The 22,886-nt window shown below is 37.0% G+C and overlaps 1 protein-coding gene across 3 annotated transcripts; it reads left to right on the forward strand.

The window, feature by feature from the left end:
• Window positions 1-1,320: 1,320 nt before the first annotated feature.
• CLEC12A (C-type lectin domain family 12 member A) lies at window positions 1,321-13,852 on the forward strand. Of its 3 annotated transcripts, none has more exons than XM_042945781.1 (6): window positions 1,321-1,500; window positions 6,502-6,600; window positions 6,897-7,085; window positions 8,012-8,163; window positions 9,548-9,654; window positions 11,971-13,852. In XM_042945781.1, exons 1-6 carry the CDS (start codon window positions 1,410-1,412, stop codon window positions 12,146-12,148), a joined length of 816 nt encoding a protein of 271 aa, XP_042801715.1. In that variant the 5' UTR covers window positions 1,321-1,409; the 3' UTR covers window positions 12,149-13,852. The 3 variants fall into 3 exon arrangements, with proteins under 3 accessions (XP_042801715.1, XP_042801717.1, XP_042801716.1); XM_042945782.1 differs by lacking the exon at window positions 1,321-1,500 and adding an exon at window positions 1,781-2,366; XM_042945783.1 differs by lacking the exon at window positions 6,502-6,600.
• Window positions 13,853-22,886: the final 9,034 nt, after the last annotated feature.

Here is a 22,886-nt window from a genome sequence, read left to right on the forward strand (position 1 = left end):
GGCAGGTCACTATTGGCGACAGTGTTTCCCACGCCCCTAAAGCAACAGTTAATATTGTTCACAGTGACAGATTCAAATAGTAAATACAAGTAAAGGGACCATTTGCGAGATGTAGATAGGCTCAAGGGAAAATAATAATAATAATAACAATTTTATATATTCCATAATAATAAATATATTTATATATTATATAATACATAAATATTATTGTTATTATTATTATATTCTTTTGAGCCTACCCACATCTTACAAATTGTCCTTTCATTTTACTCTCTTCAAACTCCCCTTTTAATGCATATACTTGCTTTTTGTCTTTGGATCCTGACTGTGGGTCTCCTTTTTGAACCTGAGTATGTCACTCTCACTGTGGTCTCTCAACTCCTCAATCATGTGACTGAAAACATCAGATTTATTAATAAGAATGAGGGAAGAACTTACTCAGAAACAATCATGCCCCGACTTCCACCTTCACTTTCTACACTTGATCAGTAAATGAATGGACCCCTGCCTCCTAGGAAGACTGCATCAACCTTATGAGATCCTGACCTGCATGACCCCGGAGACTCATTTACATCTCCTTTTTAGTAGGCTTTAGCTGAGAGCTGGCTCACAAAAGAATGAGCCAGTCTGTGGAGAGACAGCAAGACTGACGTCGGTTTTCCCGGACTACAAAGCAATTTCTGGGGCCTCTGATATACCCACCTTGGCCGTTAGCATGTGTACCCCGTGGTGTGGTTCCTGGGCCCCAGATCCCTTAATCTATTTCTTGCTACTAGAGAAACTAGATGTCCCCTCGCTCCTCTTAGGCTAACCTATTCCTATGTAACAGAGTTACAGAGTGGGGCTTGTCCTCTGTGTCTCCCTGGGGGTGCTCTGGGTTTGTGCGGTCTCCCAAAAAGGCAAATCCTATCAGGACCTAGGCCGGGACTGAGAGAGAACGTCTGTGCCAGGCCATCGTTGTAGAACAATGAGTGTTGGAGGACTGTGTCCTTTTGTTATTTCTTTGCTGGAAGGTTGTTCTCCGATAAATTCTGTATATCTGCACCTGTGTTGCTGGTGATCCGCGCCCCCTTGCATGACACTGATCATATCCAAAACAATTTTGAAAGCCACTTTGGTAGTTGGTAGATATTGAGAAATGAGAAAAAGGAAGAGATAAGGAAAAAAAAATACTTTCAGTCTTGCAACTGTGTCTGTATCTGTCTAAGGCCTCTCATAGGCTGCAGCTCATCTGTAGACTCCCGGGATTGGTACAGCGAAAAGAGAAGTGTAAGCTTCTAAGCGTAAGTTTTGGTTTACACACAGCAGTTCAAAGCCACAATTCCTGTGTAACATTCAACTCCGTTAGTTCACTTTCATCTTTTTAAAAGAGTAATAGTTTGGGGGGGGGATTCCTTTTCATAGCCTCAATGTCTGAAGAGGTTACTTACGCAGACCTCAATTTTCAGGACTCCGGTAGAAAGAAAAGTATCCAGGAGTTTGGCACAGTTGGAATCAAAGGTAAGACGCTGAGCTTGGGAAGTGTTGCAGGTTGGTAGGAGTGGAAGGGTAGAAGGCCTTAGGTATTAGTGAATTGACCATGATCCTTCAGTGTGAATTTTATTTATTTTTTAAATGTTTATTTATTTATTTTGTGAGAGACAGAGAGAGAGAGAGAGAGAGAGAGCATAAACAGGGCAGGGACAGGGAGAGAGAGGGAGAGATTAATCCCAAGCAAGCTCTCCTCTGTCAGCGCAGAGCCCAGGTTGGGGCTCGAACCTATGAACTGTGAGATCATGACCTGAGCAGAGATCAAGAGTCAGACGCTTGACTGACTGAGCCGCCCAGGTGCCCCTCCATGAAATTTTAAATTAAGCCTCTCATTTTGACCAAAGCTACTAATGTACAAAATGATTATAAAGGGTTTTTCTTAAAGGTGCTAATTAGTACATCGAACCCTCCATCTTCTGCGAATTTTCTGTGTTTTAACATCACACTCAAGATGATTGGGATAGACTCATATTTTGATTTTACCGGATGGTGAAACATTTTTTTTTTCCCTCAGTGAAATGAAGTCTTAGAACAAGAAGCACGTGTTGCCCAGGAGAGTCATGGTCATGCATATTCTTCATTTTGCTAAGAAAATGCTAGTCACAAATACAATAAGAAAACTGGCTCTCATTCCACCCCCCCCCCCCTTGTGACAAGCACTATCCTATTTGTCTTATGACATAATCCTGGGCGTCGCCTTTTTTCAGCAGAGAAACAAGGGTTCAGTAAGGACAGGGTGTGCTTGAGTGTCACATGTATGTCTGGGGATTGGGGAAGCCTCTCTACTTTATTGACCTGCCGGAATTATGGAGGAGAGGGTTTGGAACCGATCAGAGGTGAATAACTCATTTGACCCTTTGAAGCTCTGTGCTCTCATCTATAAAATAGGATAACAATACCTGCTTAATTATGAGCTTGCAGCCATAATTTGGTGTATGCTAATTGTGCCCTTTTGAAAAAGGCTAACATGTTTAATGATTATTTTGTGAGGTTTCAATGAAAGATAGATAAATAAAGATGGGAAATACACCAATAAAAGGTTTTCTTTTTTTAATGTTCATTTCTTTTTGAGAGAGAGAAAAAGGGGGAGGGACAGAGAGGGAGAGAGAGAGAGAAAGAATCCCAAGGAGGCTCCACACTGCCGGTACAGAGCCTGACAAGGTGCTTGAACCCACAAACTTCGAGTTCATGACCTGAGCCCCAACCAAGAGTCAGAAGCTTAGTCAACTGAGTCACCCAAGTGCCCGTAAAATGTTTTCTTCTTGGCCAGGATTTCATTCATCATTTTTTGCTTATTCATTTAACCTAGTACATATTTCTTTAATATTTAAAGTTGACTACACTTGTTTTTTTTTTTAATGTTTTTTCATGTTTACTTATTTCTCAGAGAGAGAGAGAGAGGCAGACTGCAAGCAGGAGAGGGGCAGAGAGAGAGGGAGACATAGAATCCGAAGCAGGCTCCAGGCTCTGAGCTGTCGGCACAGAACCCGATGCGGGGCTCAAACCCACAAACTGTGAGATCGTGACCTGAGCCAAAGTCGATCCCTTAACCGACTGAGCCACCCAGGTGCCCCAAGTTAACCATACTTTTCAGTTCCAGGTGCCAAAAATGAAAATGAGAGGCTCTCAAAAAGAATGACAATAATAAATAAGGTCAAGAAGATTTTTCGGAAAGGCGTATTAAGAGGAATTTAGCTTCTGTTACTTTTAACTGCTCCAATTTGACCATTACCATCTGAGAAATCAAATTTTGTTCAGAGAAGGATGTTAAGCAGTCCTCTGTAGCAATATGTAATTACATAGGAGTGCATGAACTTCAGACTGAAAGGTGAGGAAGTTTTCTTTAACATTAAATTATAACGGTAGATAAAGAGTGAGATAATAGTGTTTAGATCTACAAATTCAAATTTTGTGAATGAACGTGTTACTATACTGTTAGACATATCATTCGTAAAATCAGATTATATCACATCTCGTTAGCTTACTGTTAGGTCTATTTTCATTCTTTGAATGATGAGATAATAGCTCAGGGAATATTATGGTTGAATGGGGATAGAGCTCTTTTTCATAAATCTTTACTTAATTTAGTTCCCCTAGTATGGGTTACATTTTGGATTAAATTTTCTCATTTTATATATGGCATTTAAGAAGTGACTGCTTTGGGGGTGCCTAAGTGGCTCAGTTGGTTAAGCGTCTGACTTGGACTCAGGTTATTACCTCACCGTTTGTGTGTTCCAGCCCCACGTTGTGCTCTGTGCTGACAGCTCAGAGCCTGGAGCCTGCTTCGGATTCTGTGTCTCCCTCTCTCTCTGCCCAATCCCCGCTCATGCTCTGTCTCTTTCTCTCTCTCTCAAAAATAAATAAACATGAAAAAAAAATTTTTTTTAATTTAAAAAGAAGTGACTGCTTTGGTTGAACTGTTCAGCAGAACTTAATAGTTTGATACTTGATTTCAATGTGATTTTATAGCCATACGATGCAGTTAATGTTTCCAGAATCTAACTCATCATTTAGAAAAGGAAAAAAAAAAATGTTTATTGGAGGCTACAAAATACTCATATACATACACACACCACAATTCTGGTATGTTAAGCCTAATTATTAGAGAAAAGAAAAGAAAAAAAAAAAGCAAAGCAAAGAAAAGAAAAGAAGAGAGAAAGAAAAGAAAGAAAGGGAGGGTGAGGGAGGAAAGGGGGAGAGGGAGGAGGAAAGGAAAGGAAAGGAAAGGAAAGGAAAGGAAAGGAAAAGTGTGTATGTGTGTGTGTGTGTGTGTGTGTGTGTGTCTGAAAGACAGAAACAGAGAGAAAAAAGAGAGACAGAGAAAACTTTAAAAAATGTCATTTGGTTTTCTACTAAGTAAGCGTATATCACCCCCAAATTTCTATTTCTTTTGGAGGTTAAGTTAAATGAAAGACACATAGAGTACTAAAGGGAGAAAAAAGGTTAAGAAATATTGGAAAATATACCATTCAAAATCACACTGTACCTGAAAGTTTCGTATTTAAAAAAAAAATCCCCTAAAACTGTTTCCTTTCCCTAATCATCCTCATCTCATTAAATATAAATAATCTAAATATAAATATGAATATAAATGTAAATATAAATATAAATACAAATACATATTAAATACAATCACCTATGTGCCAGCACTGTTCTAATTGTATTACCAATACTAGATCACTTAATCTCTGGTATTTTATGGCTTTCTTTTTTAACAAATGCAGAAAGTAAGCCCAGGGACATTCAATGACTTGTCCAAGGTCCCATGTGAAAAGTAGCTTATCCAGCGTTCAAACCCAGGCACACTGGGGCGCCTGGGTGGTAAGCGTCCGACTTCGGCTCAGGTCATGATCTCACGGTCCGTGAGTTCGAGCCCCGCGTCAGGCTCTGTGCTGACAGCTCAGAGCATGGAGCCTGTTTCAGATTCTGTGTCTCCCTCTCTCTCTGACCCTCCCGTATTCATGCTCTGTCTCTCTCTGTCTCAAAAATAAATAAATGTTAAAAAAAAATTAAAAAAAAAAAAACCAAACCCAGGCACACTAGCCCTAGGAATGTGCTGCGCATTTTTTTTTTTTTTTTTTTTTTTTGTTACTTCACTATACTGCCTCTAAGTGTGTATGTTTCTTATCTACCGCCTCTGTCAAGGAAAAAACGTCTTGGAAACATTTCATAAATTCGTCCTATAGATTCTAACTTCAAAATGTATTCTTAATGGATTCGTGGGTCATCACATTCTCTATTCCTAGTAAAGCAAACTACTATCCTCTCTCAAATGGCATGCTACAATAGTTTTCTTGCTGTTCTCCCTGCTTCCAACACTGAGCCCTATGATGAATTTGTTGTCCAGAGGCAGTAACAGTGATCTTTCCAAAAAAAAACAAAACAAACAAACAAGCAAAACACAACTCAATTATTTTCCTTTCTTCATTAAACCTTTCCTATTGAACAGAACTTTTGACTAATTGAGTACATAAATAGATGAGAACATAATTCTTATGAAAGATAGCACTTGAAGTCATATTTTTCACCTTAGAAAAGATCCTGACTATACAGTTCTTTCACCGTTAACTATTGTTCAAAGTCTAAAAATTTGTTTTACATTATACTTTCAATTCTCTCTAAACTTCACAATGTTACAGCAGCAACTAAGAGATGTGGGACATAACACAGATCAGAAATATAATGAGGTTATCATGTTATTCCTGAATTATACTTTTGGAAACATCTAGTATCCATGTATATACCAATGATGATAATTTAAATCAGGTAGTGATTTAATAATGAATAATTTATAATATAAAGTTTGCAATTCTTGCTTTTTTTTAAATAGGGAAATGATCTATTCGAGGGTTTCTGTGTTTAGCAAAAGAGAAACATCCAACAGAAGTTTGTTGCTAATAATATGAAGAAATTCGGATGTAGAAATGATATCGATCTGGCCTAAGGTTTGGCAGAAGGGAGGACACACGGAGACATTACAAGAGACAGTCTATCAATTATGTTCCACAGCCAAATTCTCAGGATCTGGGGAGGAAGAACCTAAATAACAAATGATTTTCTTTGACAATCACAATCATCTACTCAAGACAGGATTGCTCTGATTGACCTCTCTATTAGTCACCAGCTCCCCCTTTCCCCCAAATTTGTACAGAAAAGATACATTATATATTATACATTGGTTTTCTCAAGTCTCCTTTTTAAATCCCATCTTTGCCTCCTTGTGTCTTGGATCAGCCTACCAATTAACGGCCTCTCCTGTGAGAACGAGTTTGCGTGCAAAACAATTAGCAACATGTTTTTTACTTATTCTTTGAAAAGCTCTTTTTAAATGGCCTGGAGTTTTTACTCACTCTTTTACCAGAGTCAGAAAGAAATAAAGGCAAAATGAATGAATGAATGAATGAATGAATGAATTATTCAAATGAAGATGCATACCATTTCCGGCCTGTTCGCTCATTTTGCTTTCCACAGAACCTGCTGCTACTTCCCATGTGTGGCATCAGAGAGCCTTGGCTCTGATTCTCCTATGCCTTCTGCTGCTGATTGGACTAGGAATCTTAGGAAGCGTATGTACGTATTACCTATGCTTTGACGGAAAGGGAAAGGCACTTAGAATTCTATGAGTTTCACAAGACAGGATACTTTTGATTTGAGGCTTTGGGATGGTTGTAGGTGAGATACCCACAAAAGGTATTGACAGCTAGGTACTTAAATACGGTAGTCTGTTTCCCTCACTCCTGTGAAGTGACTCCTTCCCTCCATAGCCCAAGGGCATAATACTAGTTCAGCAGAAAGAAGGTGATGGGTGGGTTGAGGGATTAAAATATTTTGCCATTTCTTTTCTTTTTTTTTTTTTTTACCTCAAGTTTACATAACTTTGAAGAAAGAAATGAGAACATTGAATACACTACAAAATATCAAAGAAGAACTTCAGAGAAATGTTTCTCTACAATTGATGCATAGCATGAATAGTTCCCAGATGATCAGGAACCTATCTCTCACACTGCAAGAAATAGCCACCAAATTATGTCATGAGCTTTACCAAAGAGAACCAGGTAATCCTATATTCCTCTGTGAGCTATTTATTAGACAATGAACAAAACCTTAGAGTCACTGAGAATTATTTCATCAAAAGCTAGCAGCCTTTCCCTGGGATGCCATTATTTGGAGAGAGGAATTAAACTTACTTGACAAAGGACTCACTGTGCAAAGAAAAATAAGAAAATAACAACTGTTTGCCCCAAATTATCAGAGGATAACAACTAATAAAATATTAGACCACATACAGTTTCTCTAATCTGAAATTTACTATTATTCTCGGCACTGAGGTCAATAGAAAATAAGGAGGAGAGGATAAGTCACGTCTTTATATCCTTCTTAAAGGATAGAAGAGAAGGTCTTTATAGGTGACCTTGTTCCTAAACGTCAATGTTTGATGAGAATCAATAGCAAAGAAATAGTTAAGTCTTGCCATTCGAATTGGGAGTAATTGGTCTTTCAATATCTCTAAAGTTCCTATAGTTATTACAACTAAAATATGTTCTTTGTGCTTTTGAAAACTCCCCCAAGTATTCAATGTCAGACAGCCAGAAACGCCCTAGTTGGAGATGGGTTGATGCAGGCTGCGGGGTTGATTCTTACCACACAATGTTTTTGTGATTAGCTTTCATTGCCATGTAGTAATTTAAAAAATGGCAAAGAGAGAAAAGTAAATTAATTCATCATTATTCTGGACTCCGGAGTCAGGAAAATACACTGAAATACCCTGGACATTTAATTTGGAATGTATTGTTCAGATTATGTTTTGGATGCATTGCGGTGGTATACAGGGACCTGGAACACAAGATTCAGGTTCTTCACCTTTCATGTAAAAGCAAGAAAGACAAGTAAATTTGGTAAATTCAACACAGAGGACAATGGGAATAATGAGAGTAATGAAGATCATCAACCCAAACCAAATGAAACTATGTTCTTCTTTCAGAGCACAAATGTAAACCTTGCCCAAAGAAGTGGATATGGCATGAGGACAACTGTTACCTAGTAACTAAGAACTATGTAACATGGCAAAAGAATGCCATGTTCTGTTCTGCTCAAAATGCCAGCCTATTGATGATTAAGAACAAAAGTGTATTGGTAAGATCCCCTGTATCTCTGCCTGTGAAGAAGGAAGTCACTTTTCCCATCATAGGATAGAGAGGATTGAGGCGTGTTGGAGAAAATTTGTACTAATCCAGACATGATTCTCACTTATTTTAATTAGGGTATGAGGTGACTGACACTTAGTACGTTTATTGCGAGGTAGTATATCTCAGGTGTGATCCAAAACCGTAGCTTAGGACCTTAACATCCAGGGAATCTCAGAGGTTGGGCAGATGGGTAGATTTGGGGTACCCAGAATCTTTTGGGCTGTGAGGCTTTCCAAACCAGAACTTTAGAATCAACTTTCAGAACACAATTTCTGAGAATTTACCTAAAAAAATAGAAGACCTGGAAATCATTCTTAAAGGTTACCAATTCCATAAAATTTACATAGAGAAGATTCTTTGTTTCTACCATTTTGTATTTTTTTAACTAAGAGAAAAAGTCAACGCCACAACCTACAATAAGAAGATAGGTTGGATAACATATGTATAAAAAAGTAGGGATTAAGATGGGATGTCAAAGGCAAGTGCCAAGCGGATATGTTATACTGATTCCCTGGGTTCCAGGAAAAGTGAGTTCTGTAGAAGATGTATGTGTGTATTTATGTATTTATATTTATTCATTTTCTTTTTCTCTAATATCTAAGTGGTATCTCCATATCATTACTTATTCCTTGGCATTTCTGTTCTCTTGGATAATATTCATAATATTATTATGAATAATAATTGGATAATATTGGATAATATTATTTAAGGAAAAAAACTCATGTTCCCAAAAGTCTCGGCTTCCCTACTGTGAGAATCTTTGTCCGCCTTTATAGCAGCAGGGGAAAGGAAACTATGGTCACTTCTACACCCCGTCCTTCTCAAAGGATCCACTCATAGTTATTTACTCAAAAAAAAAAAAAAATGTCTGGATATGAGTGAGAAAATCTTACTTTGGCTACAAAAGTCTGGACTGGATCTAAATTCTAGTCTGTAACCACTTCTCGTCTGACTTTGCTATGTTTTTCTTCTGCTTTTTCTGTTTCTCTTAACTTGTGTTTTAGTGGTTAACCACCTCCTTTGCCCCTAGACTACTGCTCTATATTTGAATCTTGAAGTTGGTGAACTTCACAAACCCTAAGTTAAAGTAATGCATGGACCGGTAGATACTTTTCCATGTGAAGCAGTAAATGATATATAAGTGTTGCAGGGAATCTTATAGTAACGGGCACTTTGTTTCATTTTTTTTTTAATGACCTCAAAAAGCAGTAGTATAATGTCAAAAGATGTTACCTTAAAACAGTAATTTGTCACAAATTATGTTGTGAAGTAATACACAGAAATGGGAGACAATTGTTTTTGTTTTTGTTTTCAACCTCTATTTCTTGTAGGAATTTGTAAAATCCAGGAACTTACGTAAATACTGGCTGGGGTTATCTCCCAGAAAATATTATGCAGATTACAAGATAGTGGATGAGACAATTTTCTCCTCTGACTGGTAAGTCTTTATTCTTATTGAACTTTTGTAGTTGGTTGGAGTAAAGGTGTGCTCTCCATTAGCATTATAGATTACAATTTAAACGAGCTGTGGTTGAAATTGCACCCTCAACATCTTTAATGCTCTTAATGATGCAAAAACGTTGCCACAAACGTCTTCTCATTATCTTGACAGGTCACTAGTGAACGTATTTGTAGTAGTACAATAAAAGGGAATTTCCGTGAGACTTTCAACTCAGAAAATTATAGAGGCCAACAAAATTCACTGGGCTCTACCCTCGTGCTTAAAATTTGACTAAGTGCTGAGATTCAAAGGTGAAAGAAAGACTGATTCTTCCCTTCATTACTTAACCATTGATTATATGCACAGACTAAACAATTCTATATATAAAAAGGATATAATGTGATAAATCCTTCAGTAAGAATACATAGAACAACCAAAGTTAAATTTTAGCTCTGAAATTTGTGTTGTAAACGACATTTAAAATGGCCGTTTTGAGTGAAAAATTTAGAGATAGACTAGAACACTTCCAGCAAAGAAGATAATGAGCATGGGCATGGTATATTATATATATGGCATACACAAAATATTTTGTCATGTAAAATATTAAGAAAGTGCTTATAAATATACCGTTATAAATTGATTCATATGTTATATTTGTTCTACCTATAATGAGGGGAGGAGAGACAGACAAAGCACATATAAAAACAATGTCAAAAGTCCCATTTGTATTTTATAATGCCTGAAAATTGGGAAAAAGACAGGATTAGACTAAAGAAAGAAGCCAGAACATCAATCTGCAGTATACTGCCACAAGCCCACACGTTTATACATATTTGTCGGCTGAGGACACGTCAAGCAGGTATGACTGCAGGGCAGTTATGTTGGGGTCCAGCCACACTAAATACCCTGAGATTCCTGCACACTCCTCACAGTGGGCCAGAAGCAAATGCAAGTATTGATGAATTTGTTTTGTTTTTTTTTTTCCTTCAGATAGGAATAGTAGATGTAAGAATATGGGTCAGGAAGACTAAGCAGCTGTGTCTTTGGGAGTTTGCAATGACAGAATAAAGGGGGGATACTATGTGTACAAACGGAGGACAGAAGGATATATATTTTTAAAATCTCATTTGGGGTAAAGGACTAGCAGTAACGGTAATGCGTACATCAGGAGAGAGTACAGATGAAATCTTGCTTTGAAAAAGAAGAATTTCCATGAGTTTATTTGTTATTATTGCTAATGGGAAGATAATCTATGGTGGAATAGAAAGCATAGTATATATTTTTAATTATTAAGAAATAATACGAAAATAAAAAAGTATATAATAACATATATACGATATATACTTATATACGTATATAATATATAATTATATATGAATGTATGTATGTGTATATATGGATGTATATGAATATATATGAATATGTATGTATATGAATATATATGAATGTATATGAATATACATATATGTATGAATATATATGAATGTATATACATGTGTATATATGAATGTATATTTCATTTTGTTTTTTATTAATAATGTTATTTTTGGGATTTATTTCTGGAAAGGGGTTGTGATCAATGACATCTATATTGTGTCACTTCCAATAAGGAAATTTCACTTTTGAAAATTTAACTGATGAACTTATTTGTTATTAACCGATGAGCTTACTTATTAATCATTAATAATGATTATTGGTGATCATTATTTGTTGACCCAAGCATTGATACTACATTTTTTTTTCCAAAAGATAATATTTTCAACTTGTAAGTTTGTCTTGGACGCATGGTCCTTGCTCAGTAATCTTATATTAGGAGCTGGTAATTATTCAGAACTTCGGAATAAAATCTCTGAAAAATGGCTTGGGGGGAAATGTCACTTGGAGACGATGTTGAACTGAGGGTGTCACATATTAGGTTAATTCTTGATTTGAGTGATTATGAAAAATATTTGAAGAGACATTGTCGAAGATTTACTACTGCGGCCAGACTGGAGAATCTAATAGAATTGTATTACTCTAAATCATATTAAGTATTGGAGAAAGGAGGCGGTACCATCTGGAAGCAAAAGACAGCAAATATTCCAGGTGTAAAAAACCGGAAGAGGCATGCTGAAATAAGATAGCATTAGCTATTGCCTATCTGTTGATACATATGAGTAGCTGGGATACTCTTCATGCTCCAAATAATAATTAAAATGTATTTTAGACAAGGGAGACCCAGGAGCAATGATGTGGTGGAAAAGTAATTTTGTTTCCTGTGAATCCATTCCAAACTTTCTACTTGCTGAGCGCATTCTTTCTTTTCTCTTTTAGGCTTGTAAGAAATACAAAGGACGTAGATGACACCATGTTTTGTGGATATATAAACACAATATATGTTTCCTATACACTCTGCTCTGACTCAAATAATATTATATGTGAGAAGCTGGCTAACCCAGTGAAGATTGAGAACACACTAATGAGTGAAATACCAGATGAAAAATATGATTAGTGCAAGTAATTTGCTATTATGCTGCCATTTAGGCAACTGCGTGGAGCATACATCTTGTGGCCCACACAAATGGAGTACAGATGCTATGAGACTAAATCTCTGCCTCTCTCTTAACCATGTACATTTGTAAACTTTCTTTCTCCTCATTGGCTATGGAACAGGAGCCTACAGTCATACCTTATCATCTAGATACAGGCTCAATTTATGTTGAGCATGAATTCAGTGGGTTGGGTGAATATACAGAAAACTGAAGCTAACTTTTCCCGCTTTTCCAGAAATAACAAGGCAAATACCCACCTTATAGAACATCAGGGAAAATGAAAACTAGGAATTAATTATATCGAAAGGATAATACATCACGAGCAACTGGAATTTATGCTGGTAATACTGTGGTAGGGTCCCCTCCCTAAGGAGAGAGAAAAAAAGTAACCTGGCTATGCGCCTATGTGACAATATCCCTCATGACCTTGTAAACTGAGACTACTTAATCGACTATATGTTTGTGTGTGTTGCCGTATATGGGAAACAAAGAAATAGAAAACGTATAGAAAACTATGCCACATGACGTTCGGTGCTCAGTTCTTCGAGTATGAACCCAACTGAGCGGTGCTGGCACGAATAAAGTTGCTTCCTGGAAATTCAAAAGCCTCAGTGTTACAACTCTCTGTGCAAGAATCCTGCTACAATACAGGTTGACTTACATGTTAGGAAAAAAAACATAAGAAAGAGAAAGAAAAAATTTATTTTAGTAGATGTGGAAAAGCATTTGAGAAAACGTAATACCTAATCTCTCAGGAAACTTGAAGCAGATTTCCCTAATCTGCTAAAGGAAGGTGACATCAAAAGACTGAAAAGAAAAACAAACCAAACAAAGGACTAATAACCACCTGTAAACCTAACACCATGCTTGTGGTAAAAAAGTGAATGTTTTGCTTTTGAGCTCCGGAACCAGATCAGAATGGCCTTTAGCATTTTGTTCAGTAACCTGGAGGCCCTGGCAGTAAAATAAGGCAAGGAAAATAAATTTAAATATGTAAAACATGAGAAAGGAAGAAATAAAACATTTTTATTTGTAGCTAATATATTTGTGTATGTGTGTGCGTAAAAACGATATAACTTATAAACCATTAGAATACATAATTTATCAGAGTTGTTGGATAAAGCCTCAAAATACAATGTCAGGGTATAACATCAATCATATTTCTGTAGGTTAGCAGTAAACCATGGAAAAAATTTAAAAAGCAATATCATTTATAACAGCATCCCAAAATAAAATAGTCATAAATGTAATAAAATGCGGAAAACATTCTGCCCAATCCTGGTTCCTTCCCCTCTCTTGCACTGAGGGTGCCCCCTAATAACCAGCCCCCAGCTCGCTAACCTTGATTTCAGAATCTGCTTCCTGGGAAACCAAGCGTGCAAGTGTTGCTGACAAAATAAAAGAAAACCTTAATAAGTGGAGAGGTAACCATGCACTTGGATTGGAATACTCTATATATTCTTGGGATGTAAAGTCTCCCAAATTTACCTCTACAGTCAATACAGTCCCTGAACATTTCATATAATTTTTTTTTTAGAATGTGACGTGCCAATCGTGAAACTAGCATAGAAATGCATGATTTAGAATAGCCAAGACAACATTGGAAAGAAGAATGTTTGCAGAAATTACAGTATCGAATACCAATACTTACTTTAATGCCATGGTAAAAAAAACAAAACAAAACAATGATTTAATACCAGGATAGATATACATCCACAGGACTAGACAAAGAATCCAAAAGAAAAAAAAAAGGCTCATGTGCATACAATTGGCTTATTTGTATATAAAAATAGTTATCGCTGCCATTAGAGGTAGAAAATGATTGTCTTTTCAATAAATGGAGTTGAATCTATTGAATGTCAGCATGGAAAGAAATAACACATCCTACCTACCTTATACGATACATAAATATTAATTCAAAATGGATCATAGAACTAAATCTGAAAGCTCAAACTATAAAGCTTCTAGTTAAAACATAAGAGAATATCTTCATGGCTTTACAACAGACAAAGACTTCTCAGGATGAAATAAACACTAACAATAAAAAGAAAGGAAAATTAGGCTTCACTAAAAATAAGAACAGTGTTAAGAAAGGGAAGATGCAAGTTACCCTTGGAAAGACATGTATGTGCTGGGCTGAATGAATATAATACACACATATCCAAATTTATATAGGACTTATAGTCAGGATAGAATTACAAGTTAGTAATTAAAAAAAAAACTCTAATTAAAAAGTGGGCATGGGTGTCGGGGTGGCTCAGTCTGTCAAGCGTCTGACTTCTGTTCAGGTCATGATCTCATGGCTCATGAGTTCGAGCCCCCACTCCTGGCTCTGTGCTGATAGCTCAGAGCCTGGAGCCTGCTTTAGATTTGTGTCCATCTCTCTCTGACCCTTCCTCACACTCTCTCTCTCTCTCTGTCTCAAAAATAAATTAACATTAAAAAAAATTTAACGGACAGAAATGGGGCACCTTAGTAAGTTAAGCTCAGTAGGTTAAGCTCAGGTCCTGATCTCATGTTTCATGGGATTGAGCCCCACTTGGGCTCTGCACTGACAGTGTGGAGCCTGCTTGGAATTCTCTCTCTCCTTGTCTCTCTGCCTCTCCCCTGCTCAGGCTCTGTCTCTCAAAATAAATGAACATTTTACTATTTTATTTTATTTTATTTTATTTTATTTTATTTTATTTTATTTTATCTTATTTTATTTTATCTTATCTTATTTTATTTTATTTTATTTTATTTTATTTTATTATTTAAAAAAATTTTTTAAATGTTTATTCATTTTTGAGAGACAGAGAGCGAGCAGGGGAAGGGCAGAGAGAGAGGGAGACACAGAATCTGAAGCAGGCTCCAGGCTCTGAGCTGTCAGCACAGAGCTGGACACGGGGCTCAAACCCATGAACTGTGAGATCATGACCTGAGGTGAAGTCAAACACTTAACCAACTGAGCCACCCAGGCACCCCGCAATGAACATTTTAAAATTGGGCAGAAAGACTTCAAGAGTCACTTCCTGAAAGAAGACATTCAAATGGCCATGAAAACATAGGGAAAAAAATGTGCTCAACATCATTATTCGCCACATAAAAAATTGAAAATAAAAATACAGTGAGGTACTGGTACTCCTGAGAGGCCTGAGAAAATTAAAACTTAAAAGCTTAAGTTACAGGAAACTGAAACCTAACCAAGCTTAACCAGCTTGTTCCGCTTCTGTACAATTGCTTGGCGCGCCCATGTATTCCTGATCAATCATTGTTGCCTGGCACATCCGTATATTCCTGATCAACCATTGTTACTTGGCACATCCGTGTACCCCTGATCAATCATTGTTGCCTGGCACATCCGTGTATTCCTGATCAATCATTGTGATACCCCTACCCCCGGTTGTGGTCTGACCTAAAGCCAGGAACCAATCGAATACTGTTAAGTGTCCAACTTTAAACACCAACCAATCGCAGCTCTGTAACTGTGGAAAATTCCTGATTTCCCCATGACTTGTTTGTACCTGTCTATAAAAGGGGTGTAAAAACCTCTCTCAGGACCTCTCGGCGTCACCGGCAACAAGGGCGCAGAGGTCCAGGTTCGAACCTGCAATAAATGACCCTTGCTGCTTAGCTTTGACTCTGGACTCTGGTGGTTAGTTTTTGGGGGTCTCTTAGACTCTGGGCATTTCACTCCTACCAAAATGGCTGAAACTGAAGGCTGGCAACACTAAATATCAACAGAAATGTGTTATATGCTGGATTTTCTGTGGTCAAATTAGCATCAAAATTCCTGTCTGGGAAATACATGTCCCAGAATCCCTTTCCCTGTTTAGGTCATTGTCAGAGATGGGCAATGAGAGGAACTCAAGGGATAACTGGAAGATAAAACTGAGGCAAAGATCATTAATCTCAAAAGGATGTTGGAGTCAAACAGAATGGGAGGTGGACGCTGAAGGTTCTGGTAGGCCCCAGACCATCTATCTCCTCCTTCTCCACACCCAGTTACTCCATCTTTATCAATTCTTACTCTGCCAACCAAGAGTACCTTAAGGTCTATTAACAGGTATGTGACTTCAGTCCCACAAAGCAGCTTCCTCAGACACAGTGATTCCTGACAGACAGTGACTTTTGTGGAGAAACCATTTTCCACAGAGACAATTACTTCCTCAAAGGTAGCATCTCCCTCAAAGATGGCTTCCACAAAGGAGTAGGTTCCATAGTCTTCTCCTAAAGCTCCTGTTTTACCGTCCCAATCTGGAATCCAGATGAACTTGACCACTTGGAATTTTACCCCGTCCAGATTGTGGTAGACTAAAAATGACAAACTCAGGATAATAGGACTTAATCCCTGGAACCTGCAAATGTTAATTTGTAAGGGGAAAAAAAAAAAAAAAGGATCAATGGAGATGTGATTCAGTTAAAAATCTTGGCATGTGGAGATTATCCTGGATTATCGAGGTAGGCCCTAAATCTAATCACATCATTTGAGAGCTTCCATCATTTGAGATTATATGGTTCCCAACTCTCTGCTCTTTCCTCTTATGAATATTATATATCCCCACCTTTGCTGTGTTTATTTAGTAGGAGTACACTTTCTCAGCTAATTGTCACTTTTGGCCATGTGACGATTTGCTCAAACAATTGCGAACAGATGTAGTAATATGCTACTTCCTTCAGAAATTTTATATGTTCTTGCATATTTTGCTTCACTTTATTCCTTCCACCTTTTCCATGTAGAAGGGACAATGTCTTCGAATGACACATTGACAAATATGGACATAATAAACAGACACAGGATATTCCATCCCAAAATAATAGAATACACATTCTTCTCAAGTGCACACGGAACATTCTCCAGAATAGATCACATATTAGGCCATAAAACACACCTCAGTAAATTTAAGAAGATTGAAATCATACCATGCATCTTTTCTGACCACAACAGTATGCAACTGGAAACAAATCACAAGAACAAAACTGGAAAAAAGCACAAACACACAGCGACTAAACATCATGCTATTAAACAGCCAATGGGTCGATAGAGCAATCAAAGAAGAAATGAAAAAATATATGGAGACAAGTGAAAATGACTACACAATGGTGCACAATTTCTGGAACACAGTGAAAGCAGTTCTAAGAAAGAAGTATATACAGGCCTACCTCAATAAACAAGAAAAAATCAAATATACCATCTAACCTCACTCCTAAAAGGACCATCAGAAGAAAAACAAAGCCCCAGGTGTGTAGAAGAAAAGAAATCATAAAGATCCAAACAGAAATAAATACAGACTAAAAAATAAATCAATGAAGCCATGAGCTGATTCTTTGAAAAGACAAACTGTCACAGACTTTGAGTCTGGAGTTCTCTCTTGTCCAGCAAGAGAGCAGACACAGAAGTGAAAATGAGAGAGGCTAATGTCTGGGGCAGGGGGGTGGGGGGGAGACAAGAGCCCTGAGCAAGTGTCCTTTCTCCGTATTTATTAGAATCTTGAGAGTTTACATACACGGTGAATGTGCAGAAGAAAACAATCAGATAGTAACCATTAACTTGTATGTGTAAGAAGCAAAGGGTTTGGGGGGCAAGTGGAGTACGAAGTTGTGATCAAAGCAACTTACAGTTGCACCAAAAAGAATAAAATGATATACTGACACCAGTTGGAAAGCGTTTTCCTGTAGGTGCTACAACTAATTGGCCGTTATGTCTAAAGTTTAAGATGGATGGAGCATGCAGCTTTAAGGATAGCAAGTTACTCGTCTCACTAGCTAACCTTGGGAGCTTTCCCCCTGCAGCGGTTTTACACTCTAAGCCTTGTTAACCCATTGGTGTAAGCGTAGAGAATTCTTAAATTTATTTCCCACAGTAAACAAAATTCACAAACCCTTAATCAGAGTCATCAAGAAGAAAAGAGAAAGAACCCAAATAAATAAAATCTGAAACAAGAGGGTAGTAACAACTGACACCACAGAAATACAAAGGATGATAAGAAATACTATGGGGATGCCTGGGTGACTCAGTCATTTGAGCGTCTGACTTCGGCCCAGGTCATGACCCCGTGCTTTGTGGGTTCGAGCTCTGCGTCGGGCTCTGTGCTGACGGCTCGGAGCCTGGAGCCTGCTTCGGATTCTGTGTCTCCCTCTCTCTCTGTCCCTCCTCTGCTTGTGCTCTCTCTCTCTCTCTCTTTCTCTCTCTCTCAAAAATAAATAAACATAAAAAAAATTAAAAAAAAGAAATACTATGAAAAATTATATGCCAACAAAGTGAACAACCTGGAAGAAATGGATACTTTCCTAAAAAAACATACAATCTTCTAAAACTTAACTAGAAAGAAATAGAAAATCTGAACAGACTGATTATAAATAACAAAATTGAATTGGTAATCAAAAAACTACCAAAAAATAAAAGTCCAGGGCCAGATGGATCCACAAGTGAATTCTACCAGACATTTAAAGAAGAATTAATACCTATTTTCCCTAAGCTATTCCAAAAATAGAAGCAGAAGGAAAGCTTTCAAATATATTCTACAAGGCCAGCATTATTCTGATACCAAAACCAGACAGACTCTGAAAAACAAAGAAACAACAACGACAATGACAACAAAACACCACAGGCCAATATCCCTGGGAAACATAGATGCAAAAATCTTCAACAAAATATTAGCAAACCACTTACAACAGTACATTAAAAAGATCACTCACCTTAATCAGGTGAGATTTATTCCCAGGAGGCAGGGATGGATCAATACTCACAAATCAATCAATGTCATACACCGCATCAATAAAACAAAGGATAAAAATCATATGATCATCTCAATAAATGTGGGAAAAACATTTGACAAGATTCAACATCCATTCTTGATAAAAAACTCCCAGAAAACTAGATTAAAAAAAAAAAAAAAGAGGTTAGAGTGGAAGAGAGCCAAAGCATAAGAGACTCTTAAAAACTGAGAACAAACTGAGGGTTGATGGGGGGTGGGAGGGAGGGGAGGTTGGGTGTTGGGTATTGAGGAGGGCACCTTTTGGGATGAGCACTGGGTGTTCTATGGAAACCAATTTGACAATAAACTTCATGTATTGAAAAAAAAAAAAGGAAATGTACCTCAACATAATAAAGGCCATATATGAAAAACCCACAGCTAATATCATCCTCAAAGGCGAAAAACTGAGAGCTTTCTCTCTAAGGCCAGTAACAGACAAAGATGTATACTCTCAACACCTTTATTCCACACAGTACTGACATCCTAGCATCACCAATCAGCCAAGAAAAAGAATTAAGAGGCATCCATATTGGTAAAAAAGTTAAACTATCATTATTGGTACTCAACCTGATACTATACATGGAAAATCCTAAAGATCCACCAAAAAACTACTAGAAATAATAAATGAATTCAGTAAAGTGGTAGGATACAAAGTTAATACCCTGCATTCCTACACATTGACAACAAAGTCCCAGAAAGAGAAATTAAAAGACACATAAAACCCCCCTTTACAAGTGCGTCAAAAAGAATAAAATACCTAGGAATGAACTTAAAGAGGGAAAAGGCCTGTACTCTGAAAACTGTACACAGATGAAACACAGATGAAACTGTGATGAAACACAGATGAAACACAGATGAAACTGTGCACAGATCTGAAACACAGATGAAAAAACTGAAGATGACAAAACAAATGAAAGGTACCCCATGCTCATGGATTTGAAGAATTAATATTGTCAAAGTGTCCATATTACCCAAACAATCTACAGATCTAGTGAAATCCCTATGAAAATATCAACAGCATTTTTTTTCTCACAAAACTAGAACAAACAATTATAAAATTTGTATGGTTAACCTCAAATAGCCAAAGCAATCCTGAGAAAGAAGAACAAAGCTGGAGGTATCACAATTCTGGATTTCAAGATATACTTTAAAGTTGTAGTGATCAAAAAATATGGCTCTGGCACAAAAAATAGACACATAGATCAAGAGAACAAAATAGAGTCTCCATGAAAAAAAAAAAAAACACATTTATATGGTCAATTAGTCTATGGTGAAGGAGGCAAGAATATACAATGAGGAAAAGACAACCTTTTCAATAAATGGTGCTGAGAAAAATAGACAGCTACAAGTAAAAGAGTTAAACTGGACCACTTTCTAACACCATACACAACAATAAATTCAAAATGGATTAAAGACCTAAACGTAGGACATGAAACTATAAAAATTCTAGAAGAGAACATAGATAGTAATTTCTCTGACATGGGATGTAGAAACATTTTTCTAGATATGTATCCTAAGGCAAGGGAAACAAAAGCAAAAATAAACTATTGGGACACATTAAAAACAAACAAACAAACAAACAAACAAACCAAACTTCTGTACAGCAAAGGAAGCCTGAAGAAAACAAAAGGACAACCTACTGAATGGGAGAAGACATTTGCAAGTGATATATCTGATAAGGAGTTAATATCCAAAATATATGGGAATTTATACACTGCCACATCAACAAACAACCTGATTTAAAAATGGGCAGTGGGTTTAATAGAGATTTTTCCAAAGATAATGCAGATGGCCAACAGACACATGAAAAGACGCTCAACATCACTAGTCATCAGGGAAATGCAAATCAAAACCACAATGAGATATCACTTCATACCTGCAAAAATCAAGACAAGAGACAACTAGTGTTGGAGAAGAGGTATAGAAAGGGCAACACTCTTGCACCGTTGGTGGGAATGCAAACCGGGGAAGGCACTGTTGAAAACAGTATGGAGGTTCCTCGAAAAATTTACAATAGAAATAACATACGATCCAAAAATTCCACTCTTAGGTATTTACCCAGGGAAATGGAAATACTGATTTGAAAAGATATATACAACCCTATGTTTATTGCAACATTATTTTCAATAGCCCAGACATGGAAGCAACCTAAGAGTCCATCAATGGACACTTAGACAATAGACACAACAGACATAGAAAATGTGATATGTGTGTGTGTGTGTGTGTGTGTGTGTGTGTGTAATCAAATATTACACGAACTTAAAAAAGGATGCAATTGTGCCATTTGAGACATCGATGGACTTAGAGGGTTTTATGCTAAGCAAAATAAATCAGACAGAGAAAGACATCATACGATTCCACTCATAAATAGAATCAAAAAAAATGAGCAAACAAAAAGTAGAATCATGACTATGCATACAGAACAAACTGATGATTGCCACAAGGGAGGGAGGTGAGCGGTTGGGCAAAATGAGAGAAGAGGAGAAAAAATGAAAAAAAAAAATGGGCCTCAGTTACGGAATGAGTGAATCACAGGAACAAAAAGCAGAGGATAAGAAATAGTTGGTGATATTGTAACAGTAATGTCATGGGACAGATGGTAGCCATAGTTGTGGGTAACACAGGATAATGTATAAACTTGTCAAATCACTAAGTTGTGTATCAAAAACGCATGTAACATTATGTGTTGACTATAAAAAATACAATAATTTATACAAGGAGGTCCATTATGATTTTAATTTGCGTTTTCCTAACGTGTAATGTTGTCGACTATCTCTCATTATGCTTGTTGTCACCTGTATAACTTCTTTAATAATGCATCAGCTCTGATCTTTTGCTCGCTTTGTAATTTTTTGGTTATTTTACTTTGAGTGCTGGAAGTTCCTTATATGTTTTGACTGTTGTCACTTGTTCTGTAGATGTCAATCAGATCAGGTTGGTTGATAGATTTGGTTGAGTCTGCCATAGACTCGCTGATTTTCTGTCAAATCAATGTGACTCATTTCAAAGGAAGCATAACAATCTGTTCAATTTAATTACCTCCTTAACAGACTATGTTGTTGAAATAGTTCTTATATGTCAGGTATTAGCATGAGAACAGGAGGCAGGGGATAAGTTGGGTAATGACACAGTAGTGTCATTAAAGGATGTGTTTCTAATGCAATAAGATACTTATGTTTAGTTGTTCATCATGCAGCAACATTTACATTGTTTGTATCAATTTTGTATTAATACTTACACTGTCATTTCAACACATAGAGCTTCCTAGATACAGAAATAAAACAAACATAAAATTTATAATCTACGTCCATACTTCACTTGCAGGAAGTACAATATGTGAATCAGTGGGTTTTAAATTGAGGGCAGTGTCCATAATAAACAGTTGGGACCGGGCCAGAATGAAGGTAAATTATGAAAGTGGAGAGAAAACGTTGGTTAATAGCCATGAATACATACGACATGAATAGCCATAAGTCACACAGTTATTATTTTCATTTTTCAAAGTAATATATGTACACACTTAAACAAAATAGTTATCCAGAAAAGTTTATCAGTTGATAAAAACACCTCTCCTCAGAGGCTTGTCTTGCTCCTTAAAGGCAATGGTTTTCCAATTATTTGTATTTCTTATGGTGATCATCTTTATATCTCTAAATAATATGTCTGTACTACTCCATGTGGATTTATCAACTTTAGAAATTATCTAGGGGTGCCTGGGTGGCTCAGTCAGTTAAGCGGCCGACTTCAGCTCAGGTCATGATCTCACGGTTCGTGGGTTCGAGTCCCTGCGTCAGGCTCTGTGCTGACAGTGCAGATCCTGGAGCCTGCTTCTGATTCTGTGTCTCCCTCTCTCTCTGCCCCTCCCCTACTCTCTCTCTGTCTCAAAAATAAACATTAAAAAAAAATTAAAAAAAAAAAAAAGAGAAATTATCTATTGACCTCCTGTTTTGATATATAATTT

This window comes from Panthera leo, chromosome B4 (assembly GCF_018350215.1).
Source record: "Panthera leo isolate Ple1 chromosome B4, P.leo_Ple1_pat1.1, whole genome shotgun sequence".
Classification (NCBI taxonomy): domain Eukaryota; kingdom Metazoa; phylum Chordata; class Mammalia; order Carnivora; family Felidae; genus Panthera; species Panthera leo.